The sequence below is a fragment of the Plectropomus leopardus genome, chromosome 22 (genome assembly GCF_026936395.1).
Source record: "Plectropomus leopardus strain MGB_pleo_1.0 chromosome 22, ASM2693639v1, whole genome shotgun sequence".
In the NCBI taxonomy this organism is placed as follows: domain Eukaryota; kingdom Metazoa; phylum Chordata; class Actinopteri; order Perciformes; family Serranidae; genus Plectropomus; species Plectropomus leopardus.
This window is the reverse complement of record NC_142197.1, coordinates 20,817,105-20,840,203: the sequence shown is the minus strand read 5'-3', so window position 1 is coordinate 20,840,203 and position 23,099 is coordinate 20,817,105. Positions and strand designations below refer to the sequence as shown.

The 23,099-nt window shown below is 39.7% G+C and overlaps 1 protein-coding gene across 1 annotated transcript in view; it reads right to left on the bottom strand.

Annotated features, from left to right (window-relative positions):
* Positions 1-16,037, bottom strand: part of ntf3 (neurotrophin 3) — a 50,430-nt gene extending 34,393 nt beyond the window's left edge. The window contains exon 1 of the mRNA XM_042511514.2: positions 15,880-16,037. Coding sequence (XP_042367448.1) covers positions 15,880-15,897 — 18 coding nt within the window. The 5' untranslated portion in view covers positions 15,898-16,037. The remainder of the gene's footprint in view (positions 1-15,879) is intronic.
* Between the last annotated feature and the right edge of the window lie 7,062 nt (positions 16,038-23,099).

The window sequence follows — 23,099 nt, the reverse complement described above, 5'->3', positions numbered from 1 at the left end:
AGTGTGTGTATGTGTGTGTGTTTGTGTGCGATGGCAGTATTCCCTGGATTATTGATTCAGGGGTCTAGGCTGGATTACCAAACAGGAAAAGTGGGCAACTGCCCCTGAGCTCCAGAACTACAAAGACCCCCAAAAAGTTGACTGTATTTTGGCATATTGCAGAGAGCAGTACAGTACCCACACGAGGAGACCCTTTAACTCTGTATTAGGTGCAAAATGATTTATCAAGTAAGGTTTACAAGCAGACTCAATAGACGATATTTAGCTAAAACTGGAGTAGATCTTGACTGTGCACACTAGAGGTTTTCACAGGTCCTAAACTATGGACCCAAACCCTAATGGACCCTTAACATTTTTTCCAAGTTCTAATTTGACTCAGTTATTTAAAGAAACAAACAAACATATACCCAACCTGTTTTTTACCAAAGATATTACAGAATTGACCTGATGCATGTTCAGGAGGAGAGATACCCGGGTCTCGGATCTATTTTTTGTACCCAACAAACCCCGTAATTTAAATTTCTACTAAAAAGGCCATTCTGCTGCTAAAAATGTTTATCATTTTGGATTCAACATACTGTCCTAATCAATTTTACTGTATATAATGTTTACTAGGGACGTAATAATGCATTGTGAGGCAGTTAAAAATCGATAGAAAATATGTGAGAGTCAAATCGGTGAGATGAAAAATGAACCGTGATTCTTTTTTTGAACAGCGGAGGGAGTCATTTTTACTATGCTTGCTTGACGTGTCATGTCACTACTTGTTCAACGTTCTACGTCATGCCCAAGACTGGAGTCATCTCTCGATATTGAACGAGAAGATGCACCTTCCAGTTTCAAGAAGTGTGGCGGCATTTAAGCTTCCTTAAATCAGAAAGTAATTCAGGCGAGAGGATAACAGAAAAAACAAAAACAGTCTGCAGATATTGCAAGAGAGTGTTGAACTACATAAATAGTACAACTAACATGATGCAGCATGTGAGCCGGCATCATAGTGAGGAGCTCCAGTCAGCTCCGCCTACGCATGTTCCTCCTTAAAGACAACTACGCGGCCAAACCACACTGACAAGCACATTTGAAAACCCCAAAACGAGTACAAGAGCCAAAGAGAGAGCACAGCTTATCAACAATGAGTAGGAAATGCCCAACTTCGTTCTTGCCCTCTTTGCTTTCCCCTCTAGCAAAAGCAAACGTTTCCACACCAGCTACCTCTGTTCCAGTGAAAGGGGTTCTCTAACAGCAGGGGACATTGTGAATGTCCAGAGATGCATTCATTGCATATTTTGTGTTTTGCCTTTATACCCTACCTCAGATATAATAAGGGATTCTTTAATTTGATATAGAGAATAAGAGAAAATTCAGTATTTTGTATAGTTTTTGTTTGAAATAATTCAAATAATATTTTTTAGCCGTATTTTTTCTGTAATCTCATTTAAAAAATTGTGAGAAAATCGTATCATGAACCCAGCATCGTGAATCGTATTGAATTGTGAGTTAAGGGGATTGTTACGTCCCTAATGTTTACTAATGTTTGTTAATGTTTCAGGTGTCTTGTTTTTTTTTAAATTTTATTCTTTTGTCTCTTATTTTGTTGTTGTGATGCGAGGTCCTTGAAATGCCTGAATTTCTGGAACTCACTGACCATCTTTTCGCAGTCTCGCTGACACTGCTACTCAACATTTCTTTTATTCTGCTTTACTTTCACTCTTGTAATCTGATCCTAAATCATCCACGGTCATTACACAAGTTACACTCACTGGGCTTATGCGTTACTCTTGTGAACAGTGCTGATCACGGGTCTTCTCTGATCCAGTCAGGTAATACACTCAATGATACACAGACCCAAGACCCACGCTAATAGAATGGGACCTGACCTGGACCTGATTGACCATAATAAAATGTGGACCCGAATCCATATGGGTCCTGAGTTGGGTCTCCGGTTGCAGGGTCTGGGTGGATCTTCGAAGACCTATAGTGTACAGGCTGTCTTAGCCGGTTTAAACATCCAGACTCGTTTTAACCACCATTTTAAGCCCTATTCAGGGATGGACTCTTCCTCTGCATTTTGCTGCGTCACAACACCATCGGTTCAAATTTGCATCATGTGTGCCCCGGTTTTCATGCTTGTAGGTCTAGTTTAGTTGTAAATTTCACGTTGGGTTCTTCCTTATTTCTGGATCTTAAAGAAGGTCCTTATGTCAAAATCTTTTTTTAAGACCATGGTGATTTCCGTGTAGCTTGAAAGTTTCATTTTCCGGAGTCAATGCAATTAATTAGAGCGGGGGAATTTGGGGCAAACAGGGGTTATAAAAGGCACTACTAGGGATCCTGAAGTATTAAGCATTATTTGTACTGAGATAACAGCTATAAGCTTTTATAAAACTTAGTTTTTTCATTTTTTTTTCTCTACAGTATCACCAACAAAAGTAAATTCCAATCCCATATTCACCCTTGTTTACAACTTTTGCATTTTTTCAGCACTTCGTCAGTGATGTTGTAGCTTCTGCTCAAATGTGAGCTGCGTCTGGCACCAAGTTGCTTTTTTAAAAAAAAAAAAAAAAAAAATCCTGACATTACTTGCACGCTGTGCCCAGGAACGCCTCAAGCATAATAAGAGGAAAAAAAGAAAATACAGGTGGAGGGTAGGGACTGAACATAAATACACTGCCACACACTTCTAGTAAGTCTATAGTAATAATTTAGGTGGATTTATTCTGTATAAGACATTGTTTTTTAGGAAAATCCTGCATAGCATATCTTTACTGCTAACATAAATGTTTGCCTTTCCGCAAACGTATGAGGTTCCTGATGTCAAGTGGGAGAAATCCAAGCTCTTAAATTAAATTTGCACATCCCTCTCTTGTAATTGCCATTAATTAGCTCTCAAAGCATGGTAGATTAGATATGGATCACATGAGTCATTAACACAATGTATCACATGCAGCCCACATGAACAAATCTCCCCTAAGTGATAAAAGAATGAACTGCATAAATGTTTCGCAAGCGTGTAAACAACAACAGCAGACAATGAGCTTGCGGAATAAAAGTCATGATGAAATTCCTCACGATAGGATCTGTTCTTCTGTTCTCCCTGGCACTATTTATCATCTGACTGAGATCCCAAAATAATTTTTCAACTACTCGTGTATCTCATGGTTAAGGAAAGATGTAGAAAATTGGACCAACAACTTTTTTCACTCTTTTTGTCCTATATGTCTAAATCAAACTAGGTTTAAGTGAGTGTAAAGGTTTGGGTATGAATACTGCCATTGTACGTCATCAAAAGTCACTAAAACATACATGTTTATGTGTATTCCACTGGGGCTACCTTTTCTAAAACAACCTGCACTAACTGTGCTGTCAGGCACTTTGGATAAAAGCTTCCCCGAACCAATTTATATGTTATGTGTGTGCACATATATGTGTTTACACTGTAAAACATTTACTGCCTGAAATACATCAATATTTCAAAATGTTTCTGGCTCCCAAAACAGCCATTTTGAGGTCAAAGGTGTTACAATGAGTCATATCTTTAATGGCACCTACTTGCCGTTACTTTTTTGCCAGTATAGAATACAGCATAAGCTCACATGTTGGCCCTTCTGTCCCACTTCATCTAAAGATCTTTTCCACACAATGAGATACAAAACGGTCACTTGGCGGGGATTGCCGTCATTAGTCAGAAAAATGTCCCACTGGACTGAAAGCCCATTTTTCCAGCAGCCTGTTATCCCAAAAACGGACGCTCATTCCTCTGAAGTCCAGTCTCTCCAAAAATATACACTTCCAGTGTTTTGGCAACTGAATCATATATTTATACTGAATCATATCATATATTTCTGTAAACCACAGATATCTTAACAGCGCTATGCCGAACGTGGTTTTGAAAAACATCATGTTCCAGCTTAAAGCATCCATCGATGATTGGTGGCACAAAAGGTACTGGAAAAGCAGGGGCAGGTCCATAAAAAGACTCGAGCTTGGTGGCTCAAATGCTGCTAGGAAATACTGCAAGCGGTCAGTAAAAATACCTGGGATCATTATCTCAAGAGCTGTCGCAAAGGTATAGTAAAGCCCCAGGGACCGTTGGCTCAAAAGCCATCGGGAAATGTCACAAATGGGTGGTAAAACACCTGGCATCAGTGGCTCAAACGCCACTGTGAAACACTGTGAGTGGTTTGTAAAAAATAACCCACATCATTGGGTCAAACACTGCTGAGAAACGCTGCAAAAACACCCTGGATTGGTGGCTAAAACTTTGCTAGGAAGGGTCAAAGGGATCTGTAGGGAGTGCGTATTTTTGGAGACACAGAACTTTACAGCAATGAGCGTTTGTTTTTAGGTTGATGAGCTGGAGAAATGGGCTTTCGGTCTAATGGAATATTTATTGAATACGGCTTTGGAATTTAGAAAGATGGCATGGCACACAAGCAGCACCAGGTGAACATTTTATGATGGAAGGCTAATACTTTCATCTCTTTATCCAGGAGACAAATCCTAACTTGAATCTTATCATAAAATGAGTCAGTACCTGAGAATACCCATTACTGTTTGAAGACAGTATTTCAGTTTTGTTCCTTCCATCACTGTCAGAGTGGACATTACTTTTGCTAAACATCAGGCATGTTTAGCTTTTTGATCTCAGAGCAGAGAACATCACAAGTTGGATGATTTATGGCCTGTCAAGAGTTTGTCTGTAGATCATTTTGGTTTGGCAAATAGATGGCCTGCTGAAATATTGCTGTTTTGTGTCTCAAACACTCCAAGCAGTATCTGCTTACACTAAAGTTTCACTGTGCCCACAAAACTGCCATGTGCTGACAAGGTATTGTTTAAAGATAGAAGAAGTTGGCAGCAAATGCACATCTTGTCAGTGTACTCAGTATGTCAAAACAGATATAATCCCCCCCCCCAAAAAAAAATAATAAAATATATATATATATATATATATATATATATATATATATATATATATATATATATATATATATATATATATATATACATATATATATATATATATATATATATATATATATATATATATATATATATATATATATATATATATATATATATATATACATATATATATATACATGTATATATATATATATATACAAAGTTGATGAAATAAACCTTCACTTTCAAGATTCTGAATATGCAGTTTTATAAGGATGTTTTGGCAGCAAGGCCGCTGCCCACAATGTCAAATTATAATTTTCACCAGCTCTTGTGTTTTAGCGCCTACTTTTCCTGACTTTACAGCCAGCTATCACTTTGTAAGTAGAGATGTCCTATTTTCAAATGGATCCAAACTCTCTTGAAATGTTTTTTTCTTCTCCCATAAAACACTGCAAGCGTTCTCTGTCCAAACCAGCACTTACGCACTTTCAAAATAGCACAAACACATGGACTGACTTTTATCATCTAGTCACTTTCAGTCACACCAGGATGAAAAATGGCAAGATTAAGTAGAAAGAAACTTGAGTAATTGTAACAAAATAGGCCACATCCATTTTTCGTCTTAAACCGCTGTGTTCACAATGCACACATTCAGACTGTGAGGACTCTGTCCAAAAAACAAGTCATTTGTCTTTCTTTTTATGACTGCGTCCTGTCTTTTGTCCCAATTCTAGTTATTCAAGCTGCTAAAACTTAGAAAATCTGCTCAGTTGAATTAAAGTTCACTTAGTTCAAGTTTCACCATATCTGACAAGCATCATGCTGTCACAGAGTCACAGACTGCTGCAGTGTCCTAACTAGAATACAAAGTGCAGTTTTATTTGTGTTTATACTAAAGTCTGAGTCACATGCAGGGCAGAGTTAACATTGACCAAAGTGAGCTATCTGCATACACACTGGATTTTTCTAGCCAGGCTAACGGTATGGTTGGAGGGATGGGAATGTCAGTTTGCCAGTGCACCACTTTGATCCAAGCTTTATAACCTTGATAAATATTGGATGGATTACCATAAAAATTGTACAGACATTTATGGTCCCTGAAGGATGAATCCTACTTTAATGATCCTCTGACTTTTTGCCTAGCACCATCCCAAAAAAAAACCTTTGGTACAGACATTCATGCCTCCCTTATGATGAATCTTCTGACCTTGATGATCCGCAGACTTTTACTGGTGTGTTATAACATTTAAAGTTTTGTTTTTTTATTTACAATATCTCAAAAAGACTATTCAATGGATTGCCATAAAATTAGGAAGAAACGTTTATATTCTCCAGAGGATGAATTTAAAAAAAGATTGATCCCTTAACATTTCATAGAGCACCTGTCAGTCAAAATGTAAATTTATCTAATACTTATTTACTGGTTTGTGACGCTATTCCTGCAAAACTAACAGCATTCCAATCAGCCTCAGCTGTACTTTGTAATTCGTACTTATTAGCAAATGTTAGCACGCTAACATGCTAAACTAAGATTGTTAAGTCCTTTTGGTGTACGACCGGCCATTGGTCTGGTATCAAAGTGTACACATACAAAAAATGATTTACTTCAACGCATTCTTTAAATTTAAATTTAGACATTTGAATATCAAATACGCTCGGAACCATCTGAAATACATTTTTGCATGCTGCCAAGTTTGACATGTTTTATCATAGAAGTTATCAAATTTCATGCAAATAACAGACACTTAGATGTGCATGTACGCCAGGAGACTAAAATGCACTCCACTGGTAATAATGGAGGAGAGAAATGTGGTGGAAAAGGCAGCTACCAACAAGTGCAGTGCTTGGAATACCATCAGGCAGTGTTTGATGCAAACAACCACTAATTTACCTGAACTGTATTCCTTCTGAAAAAAGTCTTTCCAAAATAAAAGCTTTCTCTTTAATTGTGGGGAACAGCATTGTTATAAATATACAGTATATCTTGAGGATCAGGCATGGAAAACCACTGACACGCACTGGAAAGAGCTAACCACTCAGGCTGTCACGTTACACCTTCCACTCATGATACTTACTATTGTTTATTGTATTCATTCATTTGAATGAACACAGCTATTTGAATTTACCATGAAGGTTTCATTTGCCTGCGCATGATTTTACTGTAACACCTCTGTTGACTGTTAAGCTCTCTTTGTCTCATGCAATGAACCTCTAGTACAAAGGTGGTCATGCTTTTCCCACAAGTAGTCCCTATTTTCTCCTTTGTGTTTTGCAATGCTTATTAGATGTAAATAAACTGATACTCTCCATTGTGGCAAGAAGTTGTGCCATTCAATATCACAACCATATTATGCAGTTGGGTTTTCTTTCCCTCTGGTTTTCACTTCAGTGCTGTGTCACGTTACTCCTCCATCTATCCTGCACATGTGCTTAATTCGGGCCTTTCATGCTTGAATAGTTAACATGAAACTCAATAATAGGGTTAAATCTGGTTTATATTGCATTTTGGAACAAAACATTTTTGTGTTTAAGGATATTTTAAAACCACAAATGGCTATATTGAGATGAAAGGAAAATAGCTGCAATAGACATGTCAAACACAGTGAAGAAAGTAAAAATACACAAAAACAGCTCTCAATTTGAGTCCCATTAATACTGCTACATTAAGGATTTACACTGTACATACAATGGCTACATGCATAGCTACATCTCAAACTATACGTTAGGGTGATGGCGGCAAAAGATGTACCTTTTGTTCCCTACTAGTTTCAGAAGCAAGTGGAGCCTGTTGAGAGTGGAGACAATGTTAATAAAGTTGAAGAAAGACTCAGCAGTGTCCGAAATTAACTTTTGTATACACTGACCAAGCGTATTTTTTACTGGTAAATGTAATATATTGCCTATTTCTGTCAGATAACTGTTTCAGCATATTGCAATGAGAGGGATTATGTTGAATACAAACTTAAAGAAGAGGCCAGAGTAAAATCTGGACCAAAATTATTTAATATATTAAACAAGTCATCACCACGGCCTTAGCATGTGAATAAGCTTCACAGAGTTTATTAAATCAGTTCCATAGAAAACATTGAGCTTTTGCTGCCTTAACAATAAGAAGCATTCAGGGGTGACTACGTCCATTGTCAAAATTCATACATTATTCCTATAGTTTAAGACAGTCCAAAAATATTGGTAAACATGGACAACACTCTCCCAAATCCAAAAGCTAGGGTTCTAAAACTCAAGTTTGTGATGTCAGAGGGTATAAAGTCCGGAGCTGCTCTGTAGACAGTAAAGGGTTAAAGATGTTCTAGATGACACTGAAGGGAACGTTCTGAGTATATGGGAACATTTTCTGTTTCACAACTGGAAACACAACAATACAATAAAGATCATTTGGGTATAAAAAATATTCTGTGTCCAAAGAATCAAGCTTCTTTTCATTATCCATAGAGCAGACGTTATACCCTACGACATCCTAAGTTAGAGACTTAATTCTCAATTATTATTCAAACTTTGCCAGGCAGAGGAAATACCATTCTTAAATTTACACTGTGTTCAACGTGAATACCTCTTCTGCCTATCCACCATTCCCAGACCTTCACAACAAGACACACAACTCCAAAGTCTCAGACGTCAGAGCCTCCAATTAGCACATAAATGCACTACATCGGCACACTTTGCTTTCGAGGGTATTATCACCAAACTGAAGTACGAAGTGTCCATTTATGGTATGATAAAACCCTCATACTTGAGCTAACGCACCCAAAAGAACTCATGATTAGACACCCCTGAGGATATTTTGCAACCGCAATCCTCACTTCCTCAAGGGCTGTGTCTAGGGTAAGAATTTTGGCTTAAGGATAGAGATTAAAGTTAAGATTAGTCTCATGTTAGGGTTAAAGTTTAACCAAATGAGGGGACAAGTGGGGATTGGGTCTTTGTGTGTGGTGTATGCGTGGTGTGGTTTAAACTTTAAGGAGCAGGTTTCACCCTCAGGCTGACTGAACATCTGTCGGCTCAGATATCAAAGGTGGCCACTGACCTGACACATCAGTCCACACAGGTGTCACCTATAGGCATCTCATTCTATAAGGAGAAAATGAAGGTGGCCGCTCCCAAGTCTTTGAGCTGTGATTATACAACCGGTAGTTTCAGACAAGTGACCTGACACAGTGAAGCATTAGAAACATGTAAAACAGGGGAATCCGTCCTCTGTGCCTCTCTCTTAATACTGCTATGAAGGAATCATCTATGTGACAGCAGGAGAAACACCAAAGTCCTTATAGTAAAATGTGGGTCTTCCCCCTTTTTCATGGATTGACACATATGGCCAAAACAACATCTCCTTCTCTCGGTTAATGATACAATGGCCATTTAATTTGTGGACTTGGAAAACATAGCGGATTACCAAGAAATCGCTCTGACTGTGTAAATCTGTGCTGAAACTGACAGCTCTTCAGTAAATTTGACTTGACTCTGGTCATAGTTTCATAGTTATAAGTACAAAATGGTAATCGTCTTAGTGACATAAAGGCCCAGACTGAATCTGATATAATCCACTTGCACACTGGATAAAGCTGACTCAGCTAACTTTTTTAGAAAGTCATCTGTTAGTCAGACTTATCAGCAGTTGCATGTATAACTTTTTTGGCAGATTGAATATTTTAGTGGCTGAAGTGCATTTACCCAAGAGTGGTTAAGTTAAATTTTGAGGTACATGTACTTTATTAGTTTTTCAATTTTATTTACATTTTAGACAAGATGATGATGTGTAAAAATCTGTGCATCATCTGGGAAAAAACTGTTATTTTTGTATTTTATTGTTCTCCAACTGTCCTCATCATTCTGAAACTATAACAGAACAAATGTTTAGGATGATTAATGTCATAAAAAAGAGGCAAAACCTCTGATGTTACTGTTGTTTAGTTACATGAGGTAAGGTGGGAATTTGTTGTGAAAAGCAAAGGGAGGTGGTCAGGGTGGATTAATGGGTCAAACAAACCCAGGACTTTGACCCAGGAGACTGCTGTTTGTGTCCATTTAATTAAGGAACAAGACTCTTTTCTTCTGCGTATTCTACATATATTTCACAATCTTGAGGTGCAGGTTAATGTGGGTATAAAAGATGGACAATAATGTACATAATCTATCACTAGGTTATAATCTACATTAAAAAATCAACCAACTCTATAGCGGTATATAAGTAAAAGACAAGTAGGCTTGTACGGGAATTCATCCCAGTTGACACTATCAGTCATCAGCTGAATCAGGATGGAGATGTTATCAGGAGGTCACTGAGTGTACCTTGTAATGTGGAAATGGAGAGAGTGTAAAGACGAAGAGGCAGGAGGGGGAGTCTGAGATAGGATGTAAAAAGAGAGGGAAGAAAAAAAGAGGCCCATAAAGATCCAGACAGTGAATGTGAGGGAGATAAAGAAAATCGTTGAGACAGAGAGGCAGATTACCGGGTCAGAATGGACAGAAAGAGGAGGGCTGACCCGTCATATGACTGAACTGCTGGGAAGGCCAAGCATCACCTTGAAAGCTGCATGACCTCTTATCTGCTCTTTCTCAGGGAATTGTGAGAAAGGCAAGGAGAGATGTTTGTTTCTGCGTAAGGATTTCAGTTAAGATTTAAACTTGTTTACATCAGGGTAAGTGTTTAGGTTACAGGTTAAAGGAATGAATTCCCTGAATGAATGTCTTCTCATGTATATGTGTGTTTCTGCACAGAGCTCCTCTGCACTGTGCCGTCTCTGTTTCCACAGAGTATAGTGCACCGCCTAAACCAGATCCTTACGCAGTGTTTTGCTCTAACTAGCCGTAAGAATGTGCAGCGTATAAACACTGGGCTAAATGTGTAAACCATCCTGGAGCAGGCAGGGCTGTGAAAGTGTGACCATATAGAATGAAGGGAACAGCTTGATCCACACAGAAGAGCGAGGGAACTATGGAAAGAAAGCCAAATTTTTTTTCCTACACACAATCTTTTGGCTCTCTCATCCCTTTGGAATGAAACATAGCAGAAGCACAGAACATCTCTGTATTTAGGTTTTATCTTCAGATTTAAAGGACTTCAGAAACACCCAGATATCTCTTAAATGTCACTCATGTTCAGTATCCTGCTTGGAAAAAAAGGCCCTACAATACAAACCCTTAAGGTGCTTGACCCGAGTAGTCCTGCAAACACAATATTTAACACAGATCCATTAGAAAAGTACTTGAGCTCCACTTGACTTTAATTACAAAACCCTTCAATGTCTTGAAAAGCAGAAACATCAAGCAAGGAAGTGCTGAGTGATGGGTGTACAAAACATCAGTGGCAGGATAGGGTAATTTTCTAATTCCAGTGTCTCACCCGCCGACGTTTTTCTCTTTCATTGTTTCAATGAAAAATGCTTTTCAAACATCTAATTCAGAGCTCGTGGTTGGATGACTTGTTACCAGTCAGACTAGATTTTCCTCAAATGCAGCACTACGGTGATGTGGGTAGAAGATAAAAGTGCCTGATATAAATGATCTTCATCAATACTGAAATCAGATTATCCTGCAGTCATGGGAAAGTGGTTAACAAATTTTGGCTGAAGGATAATTTCCCAATTTCCTTACTTTTCTGTCTTGAAAACAATCGTCAAGTGCAATTTTGCCTGCAGTGTATTGTAAAGTTTATCTGAAGTTAATATGAGGCTCCAGCAGTCTTAGTTGAACAAACCAGGTAATTATCTTCCATAGTTATTGTCATGTAAGTACAGAACTCCCTTCGCTGCAGCTTTTCGAAAACACTGCCTGTAGAATCTTGTACAAAACAGATTTTGTAAGAAATTAACTTGATTTGTCTTTGTTTTGTTTTTGATTGACTTTGATTGTCTCAGACTGCAAAAGTCTATTTTATTATTTATATCCATATTTTAAAGCTGGACTGCAGCATGCGAGGCCAGCTTTAAAACGTGAAACTGTCCATGAGTGACTGACTGACCGAGTGAAGCTGCAGCACTGATCAGAGTGACTGATGGTGCAACATTACTGTTTCCCCGTAGGCTGTTGTTCTTTGAAGTAAATAGGCACAGACAAGGTGGACAAGTGGACAGGTCAGTTTTGAAGACACAAGCCTTACATTTATTTAAATGTTATGAACTAATACGTGTTGCATTGTCAGAGTGGATGCTGCTAGGGTTACAAAGAAGAAGAAAATCAGACACTGATTGAAACTGAAGTGAATATTACAGGTGCTGACACAATGACAGAATTCTCCGTTTGGGAATCAGCAGTTATAAGCCGGTTCACACGGTATCAGCGGAGCTTGGCTCTGATAACATCCAAAGCAACGCAGCCTCCGCCGGTCACACTGGGTCATTCATGCCCCCACCCAAAGCGGAAGATGGGGAAGTGTTAAATGATCAAGGGGTATAGCTCCAGAGAAAGCAGGCCCTGTCTGCTGTGTGTTTAACATGTATTTAGGCTAATTGATTTTTCTGTGGTCCACAACAATGTGTTTCACACACTTGTGGTTATTCTTTTATTTCTATTTAAATAGCCTGTCTCTAAAATGGAAAGACGACCTTGAAGGTGATGGTGATTATGAGTTCTTTGCAACCCCTGTCTATAGTCTTTACTGAGTTCTAACAACATCCACTTTTTGGCAGGGCCGGATTTACCCGTGAACCTGCTCTGGGGTAAGATCTGTTGTTGGGCACCTTCTGACCTTCCCACCCACCCCCCGCTGTGCATTGTGTATGGACCCCGTCAATTTCAGGTACCTAGTCAAGTGCAATAGATAGTCCTATGCTAGAAGAATACTTCATTAGCGTTGAGGCCTTTACACACCAGGGCAGTGATGAAGAAATTACACAAAAATGTGAAATGGTTGGCTGGAAATATATTACATTAAACCAATTCATACCAGCAGCAATATGGATTTGCAGTTACAACAGGTCTTCCATTGTTATAATGCTGTAACATGAAGTGCACTCTGCACAACATAACTAGCTAATGCTTTTTTTTTATCAGCAAAAGCTCAGAAAAATCAACCTCACTCACTTTTTTGTCACCCAGTATTATGTTCTGTTTTAAAGTAATTATGACAAAAACAACAGATAAAAAATAAATAGTGATGTGCAAATTAATTTCACAGAAAAAAAAAGCCCCAGTGCGTAAAGGTCTGAAGTTTGTGGTAATCTGATAAAACACAACTTTATTTCGGAATATGCACCATGTAAGCATGATATAAACAAAAATGATTCATGTATTGATCTGTGAATATAAGACAAAAATCTTAGCTACGCAGCTGCTTTTGTGATGTTTACGTTGCATTCTTTGTGTTATCAGTATAATTGGTCCAACAGGTTTAGATTCCAACTTTAGGGACAAGGGCACTTGGCCTGGTGGAGCAACTGGTAGAAAAGGAAAAAACAAAAACATGCAGATAGCGGGGCACCAAGGCCACAGCTGCTGATGGGCATGCGATTTTCAGAGGGGCATTGGGGCCAGAAATTCCTGTCCTGGTCTGGCTGATACTCTGATCCATTACGAGTTTATAAGTAACCAACATTATAAGTTAAATGGGAGAAAAGGAAACGTCTTTCTTTAAGCCTATTTTAAGTAAGGGAAAGTGTATTTTCCCACAATCCCCCCTTGACAGGTTCACCAGCAACGCTTCTACGTAACCACGCTATACTCCTAAAAACCGCAGCAGTTAATTGCAAAAGAATGAAAACTAATCAGATGTCTCATGAGATGTCTTCCAAGGTGCAGTTTGCATCATTTAATACACATTTTGAATAATGTCCTCTCTCACTGGTACCTCAATAGTTGCTCGTTTGTTTTTTCCCTCACATTTTCTCGTTTGTCTGGAAATTTAAAACGGTGCTTCCAAACTGCTTGGTTAACCTTGAGGCTAAGATTGATGTTGTTTATTTCTGTCATCTGGTGTTGCCAGACAAGTCCTGCGACATGAATAAAATAAGTTGGAGCAAGACATGAAACAGGAAAGGAAGAGTAAAGCAGAAAGAGGTGGGGAGAGCTGGAGCATACAAAAGTAAAGGTTGGAATTCTGAGCCAAAAGGGACAACAGGAACTCTCCATAGTAACATTAGCAGTTTATAACCACCTGGGAGCCATTTTGGCCCCTTTCTACCCTTATCTTCTTTAAATTCCTCCCATGAGCCAGGCTCCTAATCTGTTCACACCCCTCCCTCCTAATTTTTCTCTTTTCTCCTGCAGTAAAACACAAAATGAACGCTGTTAAAAAGAGTCGCCGCAGCTGCACTGCACTGAGCGCTCTAACATGCACGCAACAGCCCACAGCTGGAGAAGAAAGCTTTTCTCAGGGTGCCTTGGAGGCCATTTTTGACTCAAGTGCCCATAAAGGGAGTTACAGAGTGGATCTCTCCTCTCTAGCCTCCTTCCTTGCGTCCTAATTTCCTCGTCCTGCATGTCAGTAGAGGCTCTGCAGTCAAATCCGCTGCTGCAACAGCTGCTCCAGCGGCCACTGCATGCACATGCACACACTCGGACACATGCACGCGCACATACATAAGCGGACTCCCACAGCAGCAGGAAGGCATCCACCAAAGGCTCAAGACGCCCACTGATGCACGCCATTACGCAAAGCTGCCCAGACCACATGTCATGTCAGACATAAGGCCAGTACACAGAATTGAATCCATATTATGTTACCATACTGGACACACATCCGCACACACGCACAGTGTATTTTTGGGTTACTGTTACTGTACTATTTGGCTCTAATCCCATCAACAGCTCAAAACAGTCAAATTCTGGTGTCTAAAGGGAAAACTGTGCGTTTGGGTGAAAATAACGAGATAGAGCATGTATCCACACATGCTCTCCATGTTGCAAAACAAACTTCAGCTCCAATTCTGCACAGAAAACTTCAGCTCCATAAAGTGTGGATATTTCACATCTTATTTGGCCTATCCCGATAAAAAAATCCCCCCTTAAATATCCGCAAAAGTCCGCAACTGCACGTTACACTCACTTGTTCCAAGAATGATGAATTATTTAGTTGCATTTGTACCAAAAGAAAAGTTTCGGACTACAGGAGACATTGGATGGGATCTCTGCGCGCACAGGGGCCGTTCACTCTCTCCACCTCATGCGCGCACAGGCTATAGTTTACATGCATGCACAAACAAATATGCACGCATGCACACGGGGCAAAAGAAGGGAGGGAGGAAAAGAAAGCCGATTCAACGCACAGTCCGCCTTTGTGTCCGGAGTCAACTTTGACGTATCAGCTTTCACTCGCGCTAACCGCGAGCCGAGGCTCAATTAGCGCGTAGGTAATCTAAAGATACAAGCTGAACCACATCTGAACCGTTCCCGTGCGCACTGAGCCAGTCCCGCTCCCTCCAACGCGCCGCACACGCCTTTGCAAAAAGCGAGACTCCCGCGTGCATGCGAAAACAGCAGGAGCCTCTAATGTTTGAGTGCGTAAGCGAGCTTGGGAAAGACCCAGCCCTTTTGTCTACCTGTGCACACAGAGAGAGAGAGAGAGAGCGACGGGTACAAGAAGTGAGTTTGTCCGCGCTGGTTCGCCTTGGCGCGTCGCGTCTCACGTTCTACTTGTGTTTTACCTGCTAAAGCTCACGCTTAGAGATAAAAACAAGTCCCGGAACGTGTCATGCACCTCTTTAGTTGTACAAAAGTAGATATTTTAACTTGGAACACTTAATGTAGACGCATCTGTTGTGCCAATTTGAGTTATTCCCAAAACTTTTGAAAGCTGTTTGTGCAAGTTGTAACTCCAGCAGCTCCAAAGCTTTTCCTCACACATTAAGATGCGATAAAAAAAAAGTACAACATTGTGCGTCTTTGTCATCATTTAAAGTCAGATGAACATACTGAACACTCTGGGTCAGTCTCTGTCACTCCACTCGTGTCAGATTCTCCAAGAACCAAAACGACAACAAGGCTCTACGAAGCACCAAAAATGATTAAAGCGGTTCCTACCGTAATAAAGGTAACCATAGCATCGGCGGGTTAGTATCCAACAGAGTCGACATGAAGGTGATTAATTTTTTGACAGAATCCTTTGGCGAAAACTTCCCACTTTAAGAGGGCTGTCGCCTGTCTGTGCGCCACACTGGTTCTGTGTGGAGAGGATCAGGGTGTGCGTAATGCTCTCTCTCTCTCTCTCTCTCTCTCTCTCTCTCTCTCTCTCTCTTTCTCTTTCTCTCTCTCCCTGGACAACATAATCTACGCGGCTCTTTCTGTAACAGGACAGATGGCTCTTGGCGCATGCTGCTGCAGACCTGCATGCATGCTGCCACTGTCTGTCAGAGGAGCGAGCCTGCTGACATGAATTAGGACACAGAATTAGGAGCGTGTGTATCTCTGTGTGTGTGTGTGTGTGTGTGTGTGTGTGTGCGTGACTTAAGCAACCTTTGCGTCTTCATGTAGTGCTGGCTGACATTTGGCAGGTTCCCCAAGACTCAGAATTTCACATTAAATGGTATTATATTCCTTTAAGAATAAATACATCTTAATGAGCATCAGAGGCCATTAAATAACATAAAAAAAGTTCTATAGGTATATGGACAGAAATTAATTTCTACTTATTACTGATTAAAAATGCCACGTATATCAAGGTTTTCATAGGAGAAAACAAAAACCATAGCTTTCAGTGAAGTTACTGTAAAGTACAGACACATTAAAAGCTGTAACCATGGATGTCAAGCCCTACTTTCCCTGTGAGTGGCAAGTACTCATTGCCCATGTGGGCTGGATGGGTTAACTTAAGGCAAGAGGACTGGTTAGAGTTAGAATTTAAGGGTAAGCCAATCAGAGGCAGAGTAAGGCATGGTAAGGCTGGTTTGAACCAAAGCTAATATCTTTCTCACAAATGTTTTTGGAGAGAGCCTTTTCAACAGTGTGCACGTCATTTTGCATTATTTTCTTAAAAAGAAACCCATTCAGTTAGTTACTGGTAAAAAAGTGTCAGGATTTCAAAAGCAAAATTAACAAAAACTGACATCCCTAGTTGTAACTTTATATAAAATTTAGATGAAAAGTTTAAGTTGAATTTCCTAAAGTCTGTATGAATTAAAATGTTTGAAGTGGAGTATGGTTTATCCATATAATGTCTTCTTTATAGTTCTACTGCAGCAGCTGGAGGCATGATTCCTTGCTCAAATGCACTTGGTGTTTTAAGGAGTATTTTAAGATGACTTTAAGGGAGTGTAGCATATCCTCCAGCAGTCATATTGGAGATATTATCAGGTATTATATGTACAAACACTACAAAAAATTTTATTTTTCCAACTGAACTGATTATTTCAGCGCTCACTAGACTTACAGAAACATACAAAGTGGCAGACTTTGACTCGGAGGACAGTAGTTTGCATACGGTCTTTTACCAACAGTCCATGCTGGTATATTCAACCTTGACCATGAACTTCCTCTAACCTTAACCAAACAGTTCTGGTTGTCTAACCTTAACCAAAGCTAGACCATAGAGGAGGCAGATCTGTCATTTGCTCATCGGATGTCACTGTGTTGATGTGAACCCAGCTGACTCTGCAGTAGACCCACATGGTTTAATTCCATGGATGCGTGTTTGTGCATTCAGCTTATCTATACTTTTGGACCAACTCTTGTGTTTCTGTGTCTGAGCGGATTTCACAACCCAAGACATAAAAACACACTTGGCAGTGTCGCGTTAGCTGCACATCTGGTCTTCCTCCTTCATCTGTTGTCAATCTCAACACACATCTGGTAAAGCTATGAATGTTTTCTATTGGCCGGCACACACAAGCAAAATCTTACCTGACCCATAATTGGACAGGTGGGCAGTGAATGGACTGATACTGTTCAGATGTGACAAAAGTAGAAGGTAAAGTGGTGACAGGCGCACCCTCAGGCTGTGTACTAAAGCCCTGGCAATCAAATAGTTGGATTTAGTCTATGTTGATGGAGATTAAAGTTTGTGCCATTATCAGGTTTGAGCCTGCCAAACCACAACCATAAAGACAGATTTGCACTGTACACAGTCTGTTGGAAGATCTGCTTGAAAGGCTAAACTGAGGGCACAAAAGCCTCACTCCATGAGCAAACATAAGGAAAAAAAAGTCAAATAGACCCTGTGGAGTTTTTGACCACTGGGGACACTGTGGAGCCAAGAAACGAAATGATAATGTTTGGGCTCATGCAGTATGTTTTTTAGTGCATTCTTGCAAATTATGGGAAAAGAGGATGGAAATGTATACAAATAGCAGCTTATATATCCCCACAGACTGACCACTGCAGCAGAGGAAACTGCATCTGAAATTTATCCTTTGGGAAAAGCAGGTGTAAAATCTGTGGCACTGTTTTATTGGACACATCTGGAGGATAACAGACTAGAAACAGCGCATGAGAGCGAGAGAGAAAAAAACAATTCAAAATTGCACTGTAACGTTATGTACCAGAGCTCTGAGATGTTGGCGTTCTACATTCCCGCAAATCACAAATACGTTGTATTTGTACAATTTATAAGTATTGTACCATTGTTTGCAAAGTGATGTAATATATTCACTGACTTTGTTAGCAGAAGATGTAAATTACACTGTAGGTATTCTTCTGCATCTGCTGTTTCCGTTTTGGGATGCCGTTATCGTGATGTCAGTAAATGTACATGGTAGGATGACGCGGCACGTGGTTATGTTGAGGTAACAACAGCACAGTACGAAAACAAACAAACATGGTGGCACTGATAGTTAGGTTTAGATTCCCTTATGAAAGTCAGTTGTTCGTGAGACCCATCCAGCACCCTTCCTGCCCACTCTATAGGTGCCCTTACACTCCTTTACAGTGTTTCAACCTGCCAAAACCAAGCTTCTTAAACACCAAACGTGGGTTGTGGTGACCTGTTGCTGTTTTTCCAGCAGCTATTTAGGCACAGGGACATGGCTGTTATTCTCCCGAGAGAGCGGCTTTTCGTTAGCCATAACCAAATGGTATTTCTGCCTAAACCTCCATGCCAACATTTTTTCTGGCAATTGAGTTGCAGTCCAGCATCGAAACACAGCCAGGAGTACTTGCCCAGCCACACTACTTGGCCGTGTATGAGACCGTTTGTACAGGTTTTAAATTGTTATGCTTGTAATGAGCATACGCCTGGAGACTTGGACTCTACTGCAGGAATTGTTTGAGAGTTTGGAAAAGAATTTTTTAATATGGTTTTCCTGTTTTAAAACGTGTCCCTGTGTTCTGTAATTCATCAAGTGTGTTTGGGTTTTTTTTGGGATTATTCATTCAGTGTGGATGCATAAAAGAAAAACAAAGTTTTCTTTACAAATTTAAGGTAACGTGCAGTTTGTATTTGATAAACAAAAGGTCATTTTGCAGGTGAACTATTCCTTTAAAAAGATGGGCACAGGCCATAAAATGAGACAAAGGACCTAGTTTTAAGATTTAAAGAGGCTGCACTAACATGTGCGGTGCCAAGGAGTATGCTGACCAACAGAGGAGTCGTGTCAAACACCAAGTGGTTACCAGCTGTTTTGCATGGAACAACTTTGCGGCAAGAAGTGAATGTGTGTATGATTGACAAATAAGTGTCTAGACATGTAGGAATGATCCCTGGCATTTTATTTTAACTCAAGATTTGCATTTTATGTGTAATGTTTTTTGGGAAACAAAAGGAAAACACAGTAGTCAGAAAAGAGGGGGGAAAGCACAGTCAACTATTCTTTGATGATGCTTCCACATTTAAATCATGTGTAGTGTGATCTTTAAGGCAGTTTGCCTGTTTAACTTTTTAACTTTCATGCCTGTAATCCTGTGTTGCACTGATGTTACAGTGGCACCAACACAGACATCTTTATTTAAAAAAAAACAAAAAAAAACTGCATAGTTCAACCTCAGCCATTATTACAGCTCACGGTGAATTCTTACATTTTCACATGCCTTCAGCGAACAAAAAACACAGAACGCTCTTGATGAACTGCAGTAAAGATGGCCGCATTTAACTAAAAATCTATATTATAATATCCGTTTACAAATTCTAAGACAACTTCTGCAGAATGATCCAAGTCTCATTTATTAAGTCGTGCTCTATTCTTCTCAAACAGACAAACAGACCCTTTTTTTTTTTATTGCTAAAACAGTAATATTTTAAACACTTCTGTATCAACAGTCTCGCGTGTGGACAAGTAGTGTTCCTGGGCAAGTGAGTGTGTTTGAACTCAGCCTGGTATGCACGAGCAGAGTTCAGACACACAAACTTGTCCAGGCTATTTGTATGCGTTAAGTGTTACTGCACAAGTTGTAAAGTATGTAAATGTAAATGTACTCCAATTCATTCCATTCATTTTTCCCATTTTTGGATTGTTTTTTCACCAGTAAGGCATGGGAAAACAATCAAGTTTTTTTCTATGAATTCAACATAGTATGAGTAATTGCTACAGAAATGATCATTTAGTGGGTTATTTTTTTCCTGAAGTTGTGCAACTCACATGTGAAATTGAACATGGTAACTGTCATTAGAAGGAAATATCATCCTGCAATTATTACCTGTGAGATAAATGATCAAATCTCCTGAACTGGAAGGAAAATGTTATTTTTCCAAACAAATCCCAACAGAGGTCAAGTATCGACTCATCTACTTTGCATGTAGTTTTTCACCTATCTCTGTATGTTACAAAGTGAGGAAAATGTACTGTATATTGCCCCCCTGCCCCCATGACTAAGCATTAGTCATACATTATAAGACGTCCCTTTATACCAACCTTCGGTTCAGCATCATCACTGTAAAGGACGTGTTCAATTATTAACGAGCACAATGGCAACGCACATCTCCAGCAGGTCCCTCGGGCTCCCCACGTGACATGACAACTGTGTAATTATTATCCTGGATGGCGGTGAAATCATCAAATATGAAAGGAGCAGGGAGAGGCGGAAAGTTTTACAGGGGAAAGAGGCAGAGGATGAGTAAAGAAGAAGGAAAGCTGAGAGAGGGCAGGATAATAAAGGAGAAAAGCTGGGATAGATGGAGAGGAAGTGGATGATTGCAGGAGGAAAGGTAGAAAGTAAAAGAAGGACAAACTGTAGAGGGGAACAGTTGAGTTTAGTAAATATAGAAATACAGATGCTGCTTTTATTTTCGGCAATTTAGTCTTTTATTGGCCATTAATGAAAGCAGAGGGGACAGGAATACACAAAGACAATGAAAGAGGAATAAAAGACATTTTCTGTGTAGCTGCAGGAAAAAAGTTCCACCATCATAAACTTTTCCTGACTGAATGTAAGTTAATTAGGCTGCATGTTAGTGCAGGTGCCCCTGTGCAGCCTCAACTTTTGTTGACTATGTAGCAGCAGCTAGCAGAAGTTTATAAGTATAAGTATGTATAAGTATAAAAATAGTAAAAATAGTCAATGTGATGTCAATCACTGGTTTGAGGACTCCCATTTTGGAGCACTGAGTTTGGCATTTTGACCATCTTTACGTTTTGGAGCCTGAGGTAACCATATTTAGAGAAAACGGTGGAGCTGTGGAGGAGCGAGGGGTGGGTCTGAATCATAGAATGTGGTTACGTCTCATAGACAGCCTCTTTTACTCACTCTAAAATATAAAGCTACATAAACATTTTCCTGCCATATAGTTGCCAAGAACAGGGAAATCATCTATAGAATTAGTTCTACAGATCCATTACTGATGCAGCATTTGAAAATGTGATTTAGACTCTTACTACCCTTGATCCAGTACTTTCCATATCAGCGCTGCCATGGCTCCCTCTCGTGCACCAGCCGAATATTAGGGATGCACAGATCCAAGTTTTTCTTTCCCAATTAACCGACAACCACCAACCCTTCAAACGACATTGGCAAACCACCAAATTATCCCACAGACACACAAACACACACACACACACACACACACACACACACACACACACACACACACACACACATAAAAACGAATCATAAGCCCAAGGAAATAGATAAACCATGTTAAAAACTGAAACACTGAATATGCCAGCGTTAAGCTGTAAAACAAACCCTTTTTTTTTTGTTGTAGTGAATTTATTAAAACCCATCCTGTATTGAGTGTTCAAGCCACTCCAGAATTTAACTTATTGTGTGTTGAAGGGAATGTACTGGTTTTACTGCTGTTTTCATTGAGACTGCTAGCTCTCTGGCAAGAGAGCCTTTATAACTGCTCTGTTGGTAGGTGTAACTTTTTGTTACTTTCTGTGGTTCATTTTCTCTCTATCATCCTGAAAGGGAATTCAGTAGAATTCTTCAAACTGTAGAGGCACTAAAAAGTAAATGACGATTGAATAATGAAAAGCCAGACAAATGATTTGTGAAAGAGGAGGATACATAATTCACAAAATACTGTAAACACCTGGCTGTGGCGTTGTTCCCCCTCAAATGGGGTTCATTAAGTGACCCTAGGATCCTCATTGAGTGCTTATCCTTTTCTGGAGCACAAGTCTCTTGTGTTTTAGCTGAATTCATTTGGTTCTGCGCAAAGGTCTGCAGGACTTGCAGGGAGACAGTCCATTCCACAAGCTTTATCTACTTGGCATCCAGGTCGCGATTTTAGTCTTCCTGTCAGATAAAGACAACTTGTTTGAATCTCCAGAATCTTAAAACCTGCATGAAATCATCAATAGGGAGGTAATATCACACTTACCTTTTGCTATCATTTGTACGACCAGTGTGTCATTTCCTTTTAATGGAAAAGCCTGTCTGTTTTTGGGTTGTCTGTCCATCAGTCTGTTCATCCAATTCTTGTGAATGCGATATTTCAAGATGGATTTGATCAGCGTTGAACTGATTAGATTTTGGTGGTCAAAGGTAAAGGTCACGTTGACCTGGTTTGTATCATTCTTAGGGCATGATATCTCAGGAGCACCATAAGGGATTTTTTTTTCTCAAATTTGGCACAAACATGTACTTGGACTCAGTGATTTACTGATTAGATATGGCCTTGGTTCTGTGTAATTCTTGTGAAAGTGATATCTCAAGAATACCTTGAGATAATTTCCTCAAATTTGGCAGAAACGTTCACTTGGACTCAAGGATACACTGATTAAATTTTGGTGGTCAAAAGGTCAGGTCACTGTGACCTTGCATCCGTCATACTCTGTTAAACACAATATCTCAGGAGGGCCTTAGGGGAGTTTCCTTTAATTTGGCACAAACGTCCACTTGTACTTGAACTTATGAGAATTTGTTGGTCAAAG